Source organism: Neofelis nebulosa, chromosome 4 (genome assembly GCF_028018385.1).
Source record: "Neofelis nebulosa isolate mNeoNeb1 chromosome 4, mNeoNeb1.pri, whole genome shotgun sequence".
NCBI classification, from domain to species: Eukaryota; Metazoa; Chordata; class Mammalia; order Carnivora; family Felidae; genus Neofelis; species Neofelis nebulosa.
Window position 1 is genome coordinate 82,528,480 of NC_080785.1, and position 16,331 is coordinate 82,544,810.

At 35.9% G+C, this 16,331-nt stretch overlaps 1 protein-coding gene across 8 annotated transcripts in view; it reads left to right on the top strand.

Annotated features, from left to right (window-relative positions):
• PCLO (piccolo presynaptic cytomatrix protein) overlaps positions 1 to 16,331 on the top strand; it is a 442,587-nt gene that overhangs the window by 194,807 nt on the left and 231,449 nt on the right. For all 8 annotated transcript variants that reach the window (XR_009260516.1, XM_058725251.1, XM_058725252.1 and 5 more), the window contains exon 4: positions 13,475 to 14,134. Coding sequence is in view for 7 of the 8 variants with exons in the window: in XM_058725251.1 (XP_058581234.1) it covers positions 13,475 to 14,134 (660 nt within the window). In the remaining variant the exon portion in view is untranslated. The remainder of the gene's footprint in view (positions 1 to 13,474; positions 14,135 to 16,331) is intronic.

Below are 16,331 nucleotides of genomic sequence, written 5' to 3' on the forward strand. Positions count from 1 at the left end.
ATTTAATGACAGGTAAAACAATGGCTTGTAGTCGGTTATTCAGGCCACTTGAGAAAAATTCACAGCAGTTATTGCAAAGATGAGAGGGACAAAGCAAGAAATTAAGAATGCAATATATAAATAGAGTGCTCCGTTCATTTGTAAATAGAGACATATCTGCCAGTCTTTTTGAGATACATGTTGTTTAACCTCGTGTGCTATTTGGCAGTGTTGCCTTTCGCTTCCTTGAAATTCTCATCTTTCTTCACGTGAGTTTACTAAACACTGCTGGTTTTTCTCTCCCTTTCTTGAATGATCCTGTTTACTATGCTTTGCTGGTGTCTCTTGTCTAAACGGAGCTATTCTCAAAGAGTCTGGGCCCCTGTTATCTTCTTTTGCACATCACCTTTAGGAAATCCCACCTCTAACTCTGACTTAAGTGTCCTTTATATTCTTTAAAACCTAAATCCATGAGCTATGGCCTCATCTCTGAGATCTTCCACTTACTGGCTTTAGATATTGATCATGATGTGACTTCTAAGTTTTTACACTTCAGTTTCTTCTGTACAGTGAACATGATTGTAGAAATTGCCTCCTCAGATTGTTATGAGTAGCAAATGAGATACGTATATACACTCCCAGGACCTGTTCCTCCTGCATTTTTAAATCTTTAGGTTCCCTGTAAATTAAGACAGTTTTTCTTGGCGATGTCAGTTCCCTCTTTGTGTTTCTTCTGTTGTCGCCCGTGTCACCTCTGCAAGCTTCTAACGTCCGCAGTGCAGTCCGCAGTCATTCCTTCAGGGTAAGCTTGTCCTCTTCAAATGCAAGCAGCCTAGGGAAGTTACATGCTAAATGGAAATCTAGCTGACTGTTAAAAAGGGGAATTCTGTCTTTTAGTTCTACTTTTCACCCAAGCACACTGTACACACTTCAAGCCTCAGAAAGCAGTGTTGATTTTTTCAAGCATACATTTCTTTATCAGATTCTTTCTCAGATGACAGATGCAATCATACCACTTTCTGACTCAGAAATATTGATTTGACTCTGCTGAGCATTTCAGGCAGTGAGAATCCAGCTGACTTCCGCATGTAGCAGTTCTCCTCTGCCTCTCCTGTGTTCAAAGGGCTTCAGGACGCCATGCGTTCCTGGAAAAACTGAGCCGACCTTGAGCAAGAGAGCACCATGGGCAGGTGCAAAAAGTAAGCATTCCATGTGTTTCTGGCAAGACCCTCTCCTTTTCTCTCTCCATTCCTCCCCGCTCACCCCTGACTCATTCCTGGTGTCACATTCTCACTCTCTAGGAAGCACTCGCAGATTTGAGGGGATGGAGAGAGTGATAACAAGAGTTGACTGGGGTGTCTTGGGCTCCTTGAGGTGATTAAGGTGTAGAGACTGGATTGACTTCTGAGATTAGCTTCAGTGGTCTTTCTAGTGGATGGTAGTTGGGAGGCTGCTGGAATCTGATTATTAGGCTCCATCAGTAAAATCTCTCTTGTTCTTTGGCAGGAAATCAATTGAACTTATACTCTTTATTCAAAATCTGGTTTATGTGGGCTGGTCTTTTCTTTCTGTTGTTATGTGTCCATTAAGCTAGAGTGTAGTTCTAAGATTACTAGTTAATTCATTGCAGCAATGAACAGGATAATGGTAATGTTTTTGCTGCCTAATATTTAATTATATTTTGCCAATTTGACTTTCTGTAATATCCAACCTTCCAGTGTCAGTCCCTCTTCACCACATCCCATCTCTTCACTGGCTCTAAAACCAGAAAAAACACCACATGTGAAGTGGAACCTACTTGAAATGTCTATTCTTCCCTGAATTCTGTGAATCACTAATGACTCTTCAGGCTTACCAGGGCAACATCTACCTATTTGCTGCCAGCAATATAATGCTTAGACAAAGAATGAGTTCTGAATGTCCTGAATGTGTAATATACATTATTGGTCTGTTGTTGAGTACCAGACAGTGAAGCAAATGCATAGTATGTTATTTATGGAATTAAATAAACTACTTTAATTACTCCCTGTTCCCTTGCACTGACATTCTGACTTCTGTTCGCATTGTTGTATTTGCAATATTTCTCTAATAGTGGGCTCATTAAGTAAATTGTAGTACATCCACAAAGTTGGTTATTGCATCATCATTAAGAACTACAGTCTTGGGGCACGTGGGTGGCTCAGTCGGTTAAGCATCCGACTTCGGCTCAGGTCATGATCTCGCGGTCCGTGAGTTCGAGCCCCGCGTTGGGCTCTGTGCTGACAGCTCAGAGCCTGGAGCCTGTTTCGGATTCTGTGTCTCCCTCTCTCTCTGACCCTCCCCCGTTCATGCTCTGTCTCTCCCTGTCTCAAAAATAAATAAACGTTAAAAAAAAAAAAAAAAAGAACTGCAGTCTTAAAAAGTCTTTAAGGGCATCAGAATATTCATGGTAATGTTTGGTAATAGTTTCAAATGGTCCAAAAATTTTTCATTAACAGGTAGTCCTGTAAAAAAGAAATTATATATGCATTTATTTATGTATATAAATATATAGTTTCAAATATAAATGGAGTTCAGTTTCAATATATGAGACTTGAACAGCTTGAAGAAATAACTAGCTTTAAAACAGATGCCTGTAGTCCTGCCCTGAATGTTGTCCTGAATGTTCTTGAATGTTTACTTAAATTAGATTTTTTCCTGTGTTTTTAAAGTTTATTTATTTATTTTAAGAGAGAGAGTGTGTGTGCAAGTTGGGGAGGGGCAGAGAGGGAGAGAGAGATTCTTAATGCAGGGCTCAAACCCACAAACCTTGAGATCATGACCTGAGCTGAAATCAAGAGTCGGACATTTAACCAAATGAACCACCCAGGCACTCCTTGAATTTTTTTTCCTCTCCCTCCTGGTTTCAGCCTAGACTCTAGAACAAATCATTATGTTCCTTATATGAATCATAAATGAATATATATCAATATATATTTATTGTATTTTTTGGTTCTTATATAATTATATTTGCCCTTCTAACAGCAAATACTATATATTTAGCAATCAAGATGGATGTCGTAGCAAATAAGTGACAAATATTACATGAATGAATTGAATAGCACTGCTTTAAAATCTTACTGAGATTTCTTGATATTGATTAGTTATTAAATGTGAAGTAAAAAGCTAAAAAGAATATTCAAATTTTTATGAACTCTTTATATTTGGGGTATATAAAAGTCATATTCTACTTTTTAAAAATTGGCCTCATTGTAGGGCCTTTACTCAATTTTTACTTAAAAGCTGAACTAGTGAAGGGAGTGTATACTGATGATTCACAACCTGCATTTGGCACAGATCACTTTTGTTGGTTTGTTTGTTGGTTGGAAGATATAAAGGAGTTTGAAACAAGTTTCAAGTAATGATAGTATTCCATTTCTTTAGTTGAATCAGTGGTTCACAGGGGTTCATTGCAAACTTATTCTTTCTATCCCACCCGTATTTCATAGATGATTTTTTCTCTAGACAGTGATTACTGGAAAGAATAAAAAGGGGGAAAGCACAATACTATATATAGTTCCAAAATATACAGAAGTAAATAATATATTAAAAGTACACACATATTAAAACCATAACAAAAAACAAATATCTGACAACACAAAAGTTAAAACAGTGGTTGTTCTTAGAGTATATTGAATAGGATATTATAGCAAAAGTTGTTTTTAATGATACTGTCAGTGTCCTACTTCTTAAGTAGACAGAGAGTACATGGATGTTCAACCCTTTTAAAATTTCTTATTGTATATGTATGTCACAAATTATTTTTGATGACTGTCTTTAACATTTCACCTTAAAAAAAAAAAAAACCCAAACTTTACAGATAACCCATTATGCATGTCACACTGATAGAACCAAAGATAGTCCCTCTTTCTTTGGAATTCCAGTTAAGTGTACTTTGCCATGCAACTTAAGATCTGAAATAGAGTATTAAAATTACTCTGCACACATACAAAGATTGCTGGATAAAAATGGAAAACATCACCGCCCCTTGAATAACACTTGACTCACCCTGACTGTATCAGTTAGACTTTACTTAGAGAAACAGAACCATTAGGAAGTATAGAATCTGTATAATAAGAGATTTGTTTCAGGGATTTGACCCTAAAACAGTTGTGGGAGCTGGGTAAGTGATTGCTGAAATACATACTGGAGATTGAAAGACGAAGGGCAGGCAGAGGAAAGGAAGATGAATTTAAAACCGAGGTGAGCAAAGGAGTGCTTGTGTGGCTCAATCTCCCCAGAGAGATGCTCGTGTGGCTCAGTCCGACTTAAGTTCAGGACATGATCTCTCAGTTCATGAGCTCGAGCCCTGCACTGGATTCTGTGCTGACAGCTCAGAGCCTGGAGCCTGCTTCAGATTCTGTGTCTCCCTCTCTATCTGTTCCTCCTCTGCTCACTTGCTCGTTCTCTCAAAAATAAAGATTAAAATAATTTTTTTTAAATAAAATAAAATAGGGGTGAACAGGGACAAGCTAGAACCCATGAGGACAGGCCAGAACCCCTGTCTATTCTGTCTCATCCTGAAAGCTAAAGAAGAAGCTGAAGAAGAATCCGGAGGGAAATAGAGCAGCTGCATGCCTGCCTGCTGTCCGAAGCCAAGCAGTAAGTGACATGTGTGAGCTACAACAGTCCCTGGTGACCCCGTCCCAACTTTCTGAGCTTGTAAAAAGCACTCATAGCTGCTGCTTGGCTGCTGCCCTCCCTGTCTCACACAGAATGTCTGTAGCGCTGCATTATAATGGGAAACTAGGAAAGGTAATTTTTGTAAATAGAGTTTATCCTAGGCGGGTTTATACCTTGCAAAATCAACACACTGATTCTTCCCTGCAAAAAGCGTTTCCAGTCCTGCACTGCGTTCTACTGCACTGTGGAAGGGCTTACCGCTTACGCAATCTATCCCAGCCACCTTGCTGCATTCTCCATCATCCCGTCAGTCTGGTGCAACCCCTCCCCTTCGTATACATGTCAAGCTACCTAGTTGGTGGGATTCTGCTGTCTTTGAATATTATATCCACAGTGATCCTTAAATTTAAAAGTTGGGACTGGTTTTTGTTTATCCTGTAAACTGTTCTACAAATTTCATTCAACTGCAGTGTGCTTTAAATAATCTAACTTCCAAATGCATATAGCTGTGTAATCTTAACAAAATTCCTCTGTGATGAAGTGTGTTACAATCTTCAAAATTTGTTATAAAACTCAATTACTCATGGACTGTAGTGCTGACTGTTGACTAAGTTTGCCTTGAAAGTTTTTTTTTTTTTTTGCTTTGATGTAATAATTAACATGCAAAATAAATGTACACCTCTTATAATAGGGACAAAATAAAATACAAGTTTATAAAAGCAGAAGGATGAGAACTGGTTATAAAAAATGAACTTGTCACCATATAAAACACATGGCATATTTTTTAAACTGTTGGTTATTTTTTTATACTAGACATATAAATAACTATCAGCCTAGAATGTAGTGCACTAGAACACTTAATCACAAATAGAAATGACATGAATCCGAAGATAAGCCTTCTCTTTAAGCCTTCCTTTTTTGCTAGAGCTGAGTTAGCTAAAGCCAACACACTAATTATGTATGATTACCCGTAAGTTTGCATCTTTGGTTACTAGTGAGAAAACAGCTGTGTCTTTGGAGTTGTCCTTTATATACACTACTGGGAGATCAGTTACCCTAATCCCTGTGACTGAACCCAAATCGGATAGATCTGTTAATCAAGCAGTAGTCGTACTGAGCTCACTCTTCTTGCTTTCCTCTGTACAGATACAAAGATAGAGACAGGGAGGGAGAGAGAGAGGGAAAGGGAGGGAGGGATATGAAGGAAGGGAGGAAGGAAGTAAGACAGGCAGGCAATATAGGGAAATGAGCCTTGTGTGGTTCTTTTTTTTAAGTTTTTTTAATGTTTGTTTATTTTTGAGAGAGAGAGAGAGTGCAAGCAGGAGCGGGGCAGAGAGAGAATGAGACACAGAATCTAAAGCAGGCTCCAGGCTCTGAGCGGTCAGCTCAGAGCCCAATACAGGACTCTAACTTATGAGCTATGAGATCATTGCCTGAGCTGAAGCTGGATGCTCAACTGACTTTGCCACCCTGGTACCCAGGTGCCCCGCCCTGTGTTGTTTTTATCCATGCAAATCAATACACATATTTGCATAAATGTAAATATATACATATCTTTCTAAAAGGAAACTAAGCCCCCTATTTTCTTCAAGTTCTGTCAAAGCTGTGTTAATATAATAAAGAGGTATTTTAATTATGCATGTGTGTATTTATATATTATTAATGCTATTTAAAACATCACGCTCAGATCACTTTCCTGGTTTAGAAAAATATACATGAATTATGATGAGAAAGTGACTAGAAAAATGATCCTGGTTTAGTCAAAGAAAAATGGACACAAAAAGAATGTCCAATGAGAATATGCAATTATAATCTAAATATAATTTTACTCCCTGGTGTAATACACATGATTTTAGTTGGCATGTTGCTATTTATGGAAATATCTGTTAATGTAGTTTACATTATATAGAAACTTACACTAAGAGCTTCAAATGAGTGAAATAGAGAGTTTGTGTGGGAATATGGGAGTGTGGGGTTTTATAGAAATAAACATCCACATAAAAGAAAAGGTGAGTAGGGACATAGGCACTGATAAATTTCAACCCAGACAGGACAACCCCAGTACAAGTTCTTAACAGCACCCAATATTCTGTTAGGTTTCATTATTGATTCTTACCCTTCAAAGTCAGAATTTCATTGAAAATTAATATTTAAGATTTAGCTTATTTGGTTTTTTCTTAGTTTTCATATGAATATTTATGTTCTAATACATTCTTTTTTTAAAATGTTTTAATCTTTATTTTTCAGAAAGAGAGAGTAAGAGAGCAAAAGCAGGGAAGGGGCAGAGAGGGGGGTGGACAGAGGATCTGAAGCAGGGCTCTGTGCTGACAGCAGAGGAGCCCATGTGGGGCTCAAACTCGCAAACTGCGAGGTCATGACCTGAGCCAAAGTCTGTTGCTTAACCGACTGAGCCATCCAGGTGCCCCTGTTCCAATACATTCCGATATGATTCTTATACCCACACAGAAAATAAATGGGGAATAACCCCAATCAATCATTCACTTATGTATTTTGCATACGAGGTTTTGTTTCATTGATTGTAAGGGGAACAAAAATACTAAGGAAGCTATGCATTCTAGCCAAAAGCAGTATACTAAGAAGAAGAGCTGACACATCTCATCCATTTTTAGGAGGGACAGAATAAGAATGGAAATATCAGAAATACCTCACTGCATATACTTGTAAAGTGCAGTCTCATGAATGATCAGATTTCTAATACCCTCATTGTGTAGTCTGGCAACTGATTGTGTAATCTGAAAAAAAACAGTGCATCAACTGTGAATTCAGTCCTTTTTTCTTTTACAGATAACAGAAATAAATTTAGAAATTTAAACAAAAAGTCTGATTTTCAGAATCTCAACTTGAACTGTAAGAATGTATGGGCTTTAGGTAAAAAGAACAACTTAATCCAAGACTATAGGTGAGACTGATACCAGCGATAAAAGTCTCAGGTAACTTTGCTTCCCAGTTTTTGGACCTGTCAATGAGTAAATAATGATTTATATCTTTTTTTTTTAATATATGAAATTTATTGTCAAATTGGTTTCCATACAACACCCAATGCTCATCCCAAAAGGTGCCCTCCTCAATACCCATCACCCACCCTCCCCTCCCTCCCACCCCCCATCAGCCCTCAGTTTGTTCTCAGTTTTTAAGAGTGTCTTATGCTTTGGTTCTCTCCCAGAGTAAATAGTGATTTCTAACCAGATTATTAGCATAATTTTCAGCTCAAAAAAATAACATTCTGAATAAACAAACACACAGAAACCTATGTAAAATTCTTATCGTTGACTCAAAAACTTAATAGTGGGCTGGAAACTCAAAGATATTAAATATCAGTTCCTGTGATCACTTGGTTTTCCTTCACAGAATTCTGAGTAGGGGACACCTAATCCCTGCTTAAATACTTTCATCGATGGAAACTATCTGACCTTCCAAATTGGTAGGATTGGTCTTTTCATGAAAATTCACGTTAAGACGCAGCTGAGATTTCCCAGGTACAAATACCAGTGCTGATGCATGGTTTGCGGCCATCACAGCTCTGCCATTTTAAGTCTAAGGCCGACTTTCAACCTGCCGCAGGTCTTATTATCATGCTTCAGAAATGATACTTAGAAAAATAAATAGGCAGGCCTGGAGTTCTGAGATTTTCCTTAATGGTATTGTTGCTATAGTTACAGCTGAAATGTTACATAAAGCAAATTGCTTATTGATGGAAAAATGCTGAGTAGCATAGCAGCATCCCTTTTCTGGGTTTTTATTGCCTTCATTTTCTACTTTCCTCTTAAGATTAATGGATTTGTGGAGCGTTGTTTTGAACAAGCCCTGATGATTTGATGTTAAAATAAATGCATTTTATTAATATTGTACCAGCTGACAATTGGATATATTCTAGTATGTTGTGATCAACATGGAGTTGTTTTTTATTCGCTAATTGCTTATCAGAATTTTTTCCTACTTGGATATGAATTTGTTATCCTGGTTATAAATGTTGAAACACTGAATAAAAAGGTGATTGGTCTCATAGTATAGAGTCTTCTGAATTTATTGAATACATTTAATAATATGGCTAAAAACTTTTATTATGTTTTATACTATTATACTTACATAATATTGAGAATAAAATGTATTTTAAAAACATAGTAAAACAAATGGAAATGATCTGACAGGATCCATAACGATGACTTCTGTTTAAAAAAAAAAAAAAGGCTCCATAAGCCTCTGTATTTTTCTGTATATTTTTCTATGTATTTTCTTGTATTTTCTTTTTTTTTTTTTTTAATTTTTTTTTTCAACGTTTTTTATTTATTTTTGGGACAGAGAGAGACAGAGCATGAACGGGGGAGGGGCAGAGAGAGAGGGAGACACAGAATCGGAAACAGGCTCCAGGCTCCGAGCCATCAGCCCAGAGCCTGACGCGGGGCTCGAACTCACGGACCGCGAGATCGTGACCTGGCTGAAGTCGGAAGCTTAACCGACTGCGCCACCCAGGCGCCCTCTTGTATTTTCTATGCAAGAAACTCAATGATATAAATGCCTTTAGTATATATAAATATATATTACATAGTATGTAACATATATTCATTTTCTGATTGTCTTTCTTTATAAGCAAATATTTAAAGATAAACCTGTAAGTCTTTTGATATTTAACCTTAAGGCAAAATATGAATAATCCTGTCTTTTGCAATTTACAGAAGGAGTTAATGCTATGTGTGGTAAAATCCTTTCAGGTGGTAAAAGTCATATATGGCAGTGATACTTTTTGCATTGAATTCTTGTATAATTTAGGCATCTTGTTTATTTTATCTCCAGTTTGCTACTGGACTAGAAGCATTATGAGTATTTTTTTTTCCAATATATGAAATTTATTGTCAAATTGGTTTCCATACAACACCCAGTGCTCATCCCAAAAGGTGCCCTCCTCAATACCCATCCCCCACCCTCCCCTTCCTCCCACCCCCCATCAACCCTCAGTTTGTTCTCAGTTTTTAACAGTCTCTTATGCTTTGGCTCTCTCCCACTCTAACCTCTTTTTTTTTTTTTTCCTTCCCCTCCCCCATGGGTTTACCCAAGGGATACAGGAGTATTGATGCATAGGGGCACTTGTACCCCAATGTTTATAGCAGCACTCTCAACAATAGCCAGATTATGGAAAGAGCCTAAATGTCCATCAGCTGATGCATGGATAAAGAAATTGTGGTTTATATACACAATGGAATACTACGTGGCAATGAGAAAGAATGAAATATGGCCTTTTGTAGCATTATGAGTATTTAATGGTGTGGCTGTTGAGGAACTAGGAGGGCAGATGACATTTTATTTCGGACCTAGACATGTAATGTTTCTTAATTAAATCTCTGAATACAGTGATAACAAAAATCCTTGGGATTATTTTTGGTAAAGAATGCAAAAAAAAAAAAAGTGAACTATGGCTTTTGACATCTTATGTGATTATAGAATATTTCCCAAATTATCATTTGTGAAGCCAGTTTTTCTAGTAACTGTGTTTGTACTTAATGATGATACGATAATGACAGTAACCCATGCTGTCCAAAATGAACTTTTTTGAAAATTCATTTTTACTCATTGTTAAAATTGATCAGCTTTGCTTTTCTCATGTCTGCTTTCGATTTTACCCTCACTGCTGCTTTTTCTTATCCCCTTTTAATAAATAAAATTTAAATTTGCATGTTTAAAGAAATATACAATTTTTGGTGTTACAATAGTTTCCCCCCTTTTTAGTTCCTTACTGATATTATAACGTCCTCTGCTTGCAGAACTTGCTGGCATTCTAATTTTGGTTCTAGGGCTGCAGAGAAAAGAGACACATGTATAAGGCTGCCAATTCAGCTTTTCTAATTGGTGAAAAAATACTCCTTTGTGATTCATGAATTATCAAATTGCTTATATTCTACACAGATTCATTAGACAATCCTGTTAAAAGCATTATATGCTTTCTGTTTTCCATATAAATAGATATAAATAGAATAAATAGATACATAATAGATACATAAGTGGTAGTTATTTGACATGATAGTAACATCAGTTTCCGAAGTAACTTTGGTGACAAAATGTAAAGTCAAAAGAATTAGACCTGTCCTTATGATCTTATTTAAAATGCAAATCAGTAATGCAATTGAGACACCAAGTATAAAAATATCAGGTTTAACTGAATATGGATGGAAGTGTAAGCAAAACACAAATTTGAACTGGCCAGCCAGGCTCTCAGGATAAGATGGTTTTTCTTTTAGACTGACCCTATTATTGCCTTCCCTTTGCCTTTCAGATGGTGGTCATGTGGGTTATCACTGTTTAAGTTTATCAAACATTATTTTAAATTGGGAAAATGAAGCATTTTATGTGACATTATAGATTAAATAGGTTATACCTTTTATCCCATTACCTAAATTTCAAATATATGAAAATGAGTATACTACCTTGAAATAGTCATTTATTTTCTCAATACATTTTCTTTTTTTTTATGTAAAAAAATTGTGTTTAACATTTATTTGCTTTTGAGAGAGAGACAGAGCACTAGTGGGGGAGGGGCCGAGAAAGAGGGAGACAGAATCTGAAGGAGGTTCCAGGCTCCCAGCCATCAGCACAGAGCCTGGCGTGGGGCTCGAACTCACGAACCAGCCACAAGATCATGACCTGAGCCGAAGTCGGACACTTAACCGACTAAGCCACCCAGGTGCCCCTCATTTTATTTTCATTTTAATTTCATTTATTTTCATTTTGTTTTATTTCATTTGTTTTCATTTTAACAAGAGCTGTATACCATTGCAGTATCAAAGTAAGAGATGATAACTTTGTAAAAACAATTTGTTCCAAAACCTCAAATAAAATAATCACATTATTATAGTTGATAAAAATTTGCAATGTAATGTTACCTGTATTCCTGCTATATTAAAAACTTCCTAACTTATTTGCATTAGGACAAGGCCTGATAGGAATGCTTAACACACACCTGCATTTGGTTTTTAGAATCCATGTGACAAAACAGCAGTGATGCAGCTATTTTTGTCTGCTTTTGTTTAAAAAGAAAATGTCAGGTTCTGAATGAAAATATTCTAAACTGTGGCTCAACTGAGTAATGGTTTTTAAAACCACAGCATGGATTAAGATTGATTTTCTGTAGGTATTATGGCACTGCTTTCTCTAGGGACTATTCAGCACAAGGGCTGGAGCTTTTTGTATTTGACATAAGGGATCAAATCAGTTTCTTTCTTAAGACTTTTATATAAAGTTATTATATAAAGAAGCCACAGTTCACTCTAGAGCTGCTTAGAACTGAAATTAAGAAGGGAATTGGTATTGGATGATCATACACACAAAAAGCAAATGAACCCATAATGCATACTGATGTTTTATCGACAACATCTTATAAAAAGTAAATAACTGACTTTTGTCTTTACTCTTTAGATAAGCAAATAAGAATTATAATAGCTTACAGATTGCAAAACACTAATTTTTATTAAGCACCATTATTTAGATATCTAAAAAATTGGAAGCTGAGATAAGAAATAAAACTTAGATCCCTGATAATATTCTAGAACAGTAAGTGATTTTTGTCTCTAAATAATTTAAGTAATGTAACTAGAAAGAGTGATTCGATATGAAAAGCAGTTTGAAATTGAACTTCTCAAAAAAACAGTGCAGCATATGAATGCAGTACTCTTTGTGTGACTTCCAACTGTAGTCTTTACAAAATAGGTATTCATTAAAGGTAACCATTAGAATCTACATATATAGCCTTTATTTCTTACATTATAATAGCTATAAGGTAAGAAAAAGTGCAACATACATCAATAGGGCAGAAATTGTGCAATATTATTAGTCTAACATAATCAGTCTCCCATGCCATCATTTGTATGTGTTGAGAGAGTGATTATCAGAATTCAGCTTGCAAAAGAATCAATCAAGAATTAACCAGTGTATTGAAAAGGCAGATCTTTGTCCCAGTCCAGGATCCTGTTAAGACAATTTTAGCAATTCCTAGGAATTTGCATGTCTTATGACCATCTCAGTTGATTGGTGCAGGTGGCCTATGGATTACACTGAGGAGCAGAAATATAGCAAACTGTTTGACTCAGCGATTCAAAAAACCCTGGGGGATAAGCTATCAGACCGCTTGAGCCAGTGATTGCATTTTGCTCAGTTGCATAAGAAATGTGAATATTATTAAGAATGAAAGTATTTTTTAGTCCTAAAGCAGATAGAGAATTATGTACAGGTGACTCTTGAAAACTTTCATGTACCTTGTGAAGTTTTACTCTGGTCGATAGGGGCACATTTGACCCACATCAAGAGATAGGAGGTTATACATTAAGTCCTAAAAGAGCTCTTGATTAATTGTAGTTAAAAGAAAATGACCATAAAATTTAATAGTTTTGTGTAAACATATGATGGAAATACTAATTTTAAAGCCACCAAGCTCAAAAATACGGTGTTTGGAACAAATGTAGATTTTTCACCAAAAAAAAAGTATGTGTGTGTGTGTGTATTTATATATATATATATATATATATATATATATATATACACACACATATATATACATACATACATACATATATTCATTCCGTGGCTCCACTTTCTTATGGTGAAGAGAATGAATTGCCAATCTCTAATATGGAAAATAATATGAGGAAAATATTCCTCATATTTTTAGATTATAAATAGTCTTTTTGCAATCTTCCTTAGAAGTCTCTATTTCATTGGTTTGGAAAACAATCTACTTTCTCCCTGTACAGAAAAGCAACTAGAAATCACCAGATGTTAACCTTGGTGTATGCAACCAAAGTGGTACATTATAATATAGTTAATCTCTTCATTGCTGTTTCATTTGCAGATTCAAGAATGGCTTTGTTTAAATTGCCAAACCCAGAGAGCAATATCAGGACAGCTTGGAGATATGGGCAAAATGCCACCTACACCTTCAGCACCAAAAGCCTCCCCTATGCCTGTCCCTCCAGAACAACCATCTCAGAAAACAGCAATGCCTACTCAAGTAAAAGTGAAAAAGAAGGAAGAAGAAGTAAAAACAGAAGCTGAACAAATCATTCCAGAAAAAGTGAAAGAGATACCATCAGTGGAAAAGATTGTCCCGAAGGGGACCACAGACCACAAACAAGAGAGTAAACCAGAGAAAACTTCAGCCCCTGAAGACAAAAAGCCACTCCCAGAAGAAAAAAAGCCCCCTCTTGAAGAAAAAAAGCCACCCACTGAAGACAAAAAGTTACCTCCAGGAACAAAAACAGCTCTGGAGGAGGAACAGAAAAAAGACTTAGCTAAAACTCAAGTACCAACTGCTGAGGAAAAGCCTGAAGGCAGAGTGACTCCACAGGTTGTACAAGAGAAGCTACCAGAGACCAAGATGGAAGACAAACCCTCTGGCCCACCTCCAAGTTTGTCAAAGGAAGATGATGAGGTGCCTCAAAAAATTAAAGACCAGCCACCGGCAGCACGCCCAGCAAAGCCTGATCAGGTGGAACCTGGGAAAGAAAAAACAGTAAGTTATGTTTTCCTATCTTTGCACTCTGTTAGGTATATAAAACTTACAGATTTTTACCAAAGTACACAGAGTGCTTACTGCTAATTATGGAAGTGAAAGCCTTCAGTTAAAAGCACTTTCAGAAAAGTGTAACAATTGTTGTCGAAATGAACAAATTTGGCATTCTGACAGCTTAATCTAATTTAAATAAAGCAGAGATAGCAGATTGATTTTTCTAGCTTTTATGCATATCTAATAATTTACCAAAATTCTTTAGGGTGATAAAAATAGTTTCTTACAACTTTAAGGTTCTTCTTCTCTCCGCTATGAACATAAAATCAGTATCTACCTTTAACATAAAATAATATGTGTCTTAAGTTTCTATTTACTTAGTCACTTGGTTAAGCAAAAGTCAACAAGTTCCTTTTCACTTGAAAGCCTCTTAAGGTATGATCAGCCATTGAAAGGTCTAAATAATTGTGGTTGCCAAAAAAAAAAAAAAAGTGTGACTAAAATTTAGGACAAAAGTCATTTTCTGTAAAAGTTAATTGTAGTATTTAACATGATTTTAATATGATGTACTCTACTTGTTTACTATTGAAGGATTATTTATAATCCAGGCATAATCTGGAATAATATATATATATATTTTTTTTTTCTTTAGTGCAAACTTTTAAGGGTATCTATCCATCTTAACCACTGTCTGCACAAGCAGCAGTGTTATTTTTCGAAGAATTCTGATTGTTTGAGAGCTACACCAGGTCTTACATCATATTTGGTTGAATAATTTTAATTCACAGATAACAACAATGACTTGAAGGAAAATGAAATGATTTATTAATATTAAAAGTTAATATTAGGGCTCTAATTAGAATCTGTAGTGCATCCCAACTCTTAGTTGCTTTTTTGGTCATTTACAGTTTTAACACTTGGTTTAGTAACCGATCTCTGATCTATGATATACCAGATAAATAAAATACATCATCTCATATATATCACATATATCATATATATAAAATATGATACATCACTTGTAATATGATGCATCACTCACAGATAATTCATCATTGGTCTCCCCTCATAACATAAATGAGTTTATAAGAGTCAGAAAGAGCAGGTACCTGTATATTCTTCATTCTATGCCGGGATGTAGTATCACCATCACCACCCATTACTGCTTGTAGCCTACCACTTTGCACAACCTGATGACTTTTACCATTTCTTCCTTTGTAAAACGGCCCTTGGCTTTCATAACCCTTCCCTTTTTGTTCTCTTTTGGTCTTTCTGATCATACTTTATGAGTTCTACGTTGACTCCCTGTATCACTTTCTTTCCTCATTTCTGTAAGAGGAGGTTTTCTTTGTATTTTGCTTCATTTTTGTTTTGGGTATTGTCTTCTTTGTTCTTAGGAGAGCCCCATGAACAATTCTTAAGTCTACCTGTGCACCTTCTTCCCCTCTTTTGAGTATCAGATCTGTAGTTTCAAATACTCAGTAGATGTTCCACTTCAAAGCCTCCCTGTAAACTGAAACTCAATATGTTGGAATTTTATCTACACTCTCTAGAGACTTTTTCTGCTCCTGACTTTCTGTTTCTGGTAATGGCAGCATCATTCACCTGCCTCTACCTTCCTGGTCACTACCCTTCTGAAAGATCTGAGGCTTCTTCTTACTGCCTGCCCTTTGCTCTCGGCATCCAATTCATCACATTCCTGTCTGTTAGTTCCTGTTCCTGAGCACACTCTTAATTATGGCCTTCATGACCTTTCATCAGTGATTTGAGTAATCTAATTACTGGTCACTGTGCCTTCTCTTTCTCCTTTCCTCCATATATAATTGTCAGATAATTATTTTGTAGGGTGCACGTAATTTCACTCTATCACTCAGATATTGCTAATGCTTCTCCATTGCTTGCTAAATAGAATCTAAACGAGAAATATCCAGATATTTTGTTAATGCACTTTTTATTTTACACCTTTATCACTTTCTTTTTGTTGTGTCTTTTTATCACTACTTTTAATATTATTTTATAACCTTAATATGTGTTACTTATTTGTAAATTAAATGTGTACAGTGATTTATTAATATATTATGAACAGTATAAAACATTCACAAAAATATAAAATAAAATGAAATAGACTAAAATTGTTTTTATTATAATTATTTAAGTAAAGTTACATTTGATCACAATAAAATATGATTAATAATAGTACTTT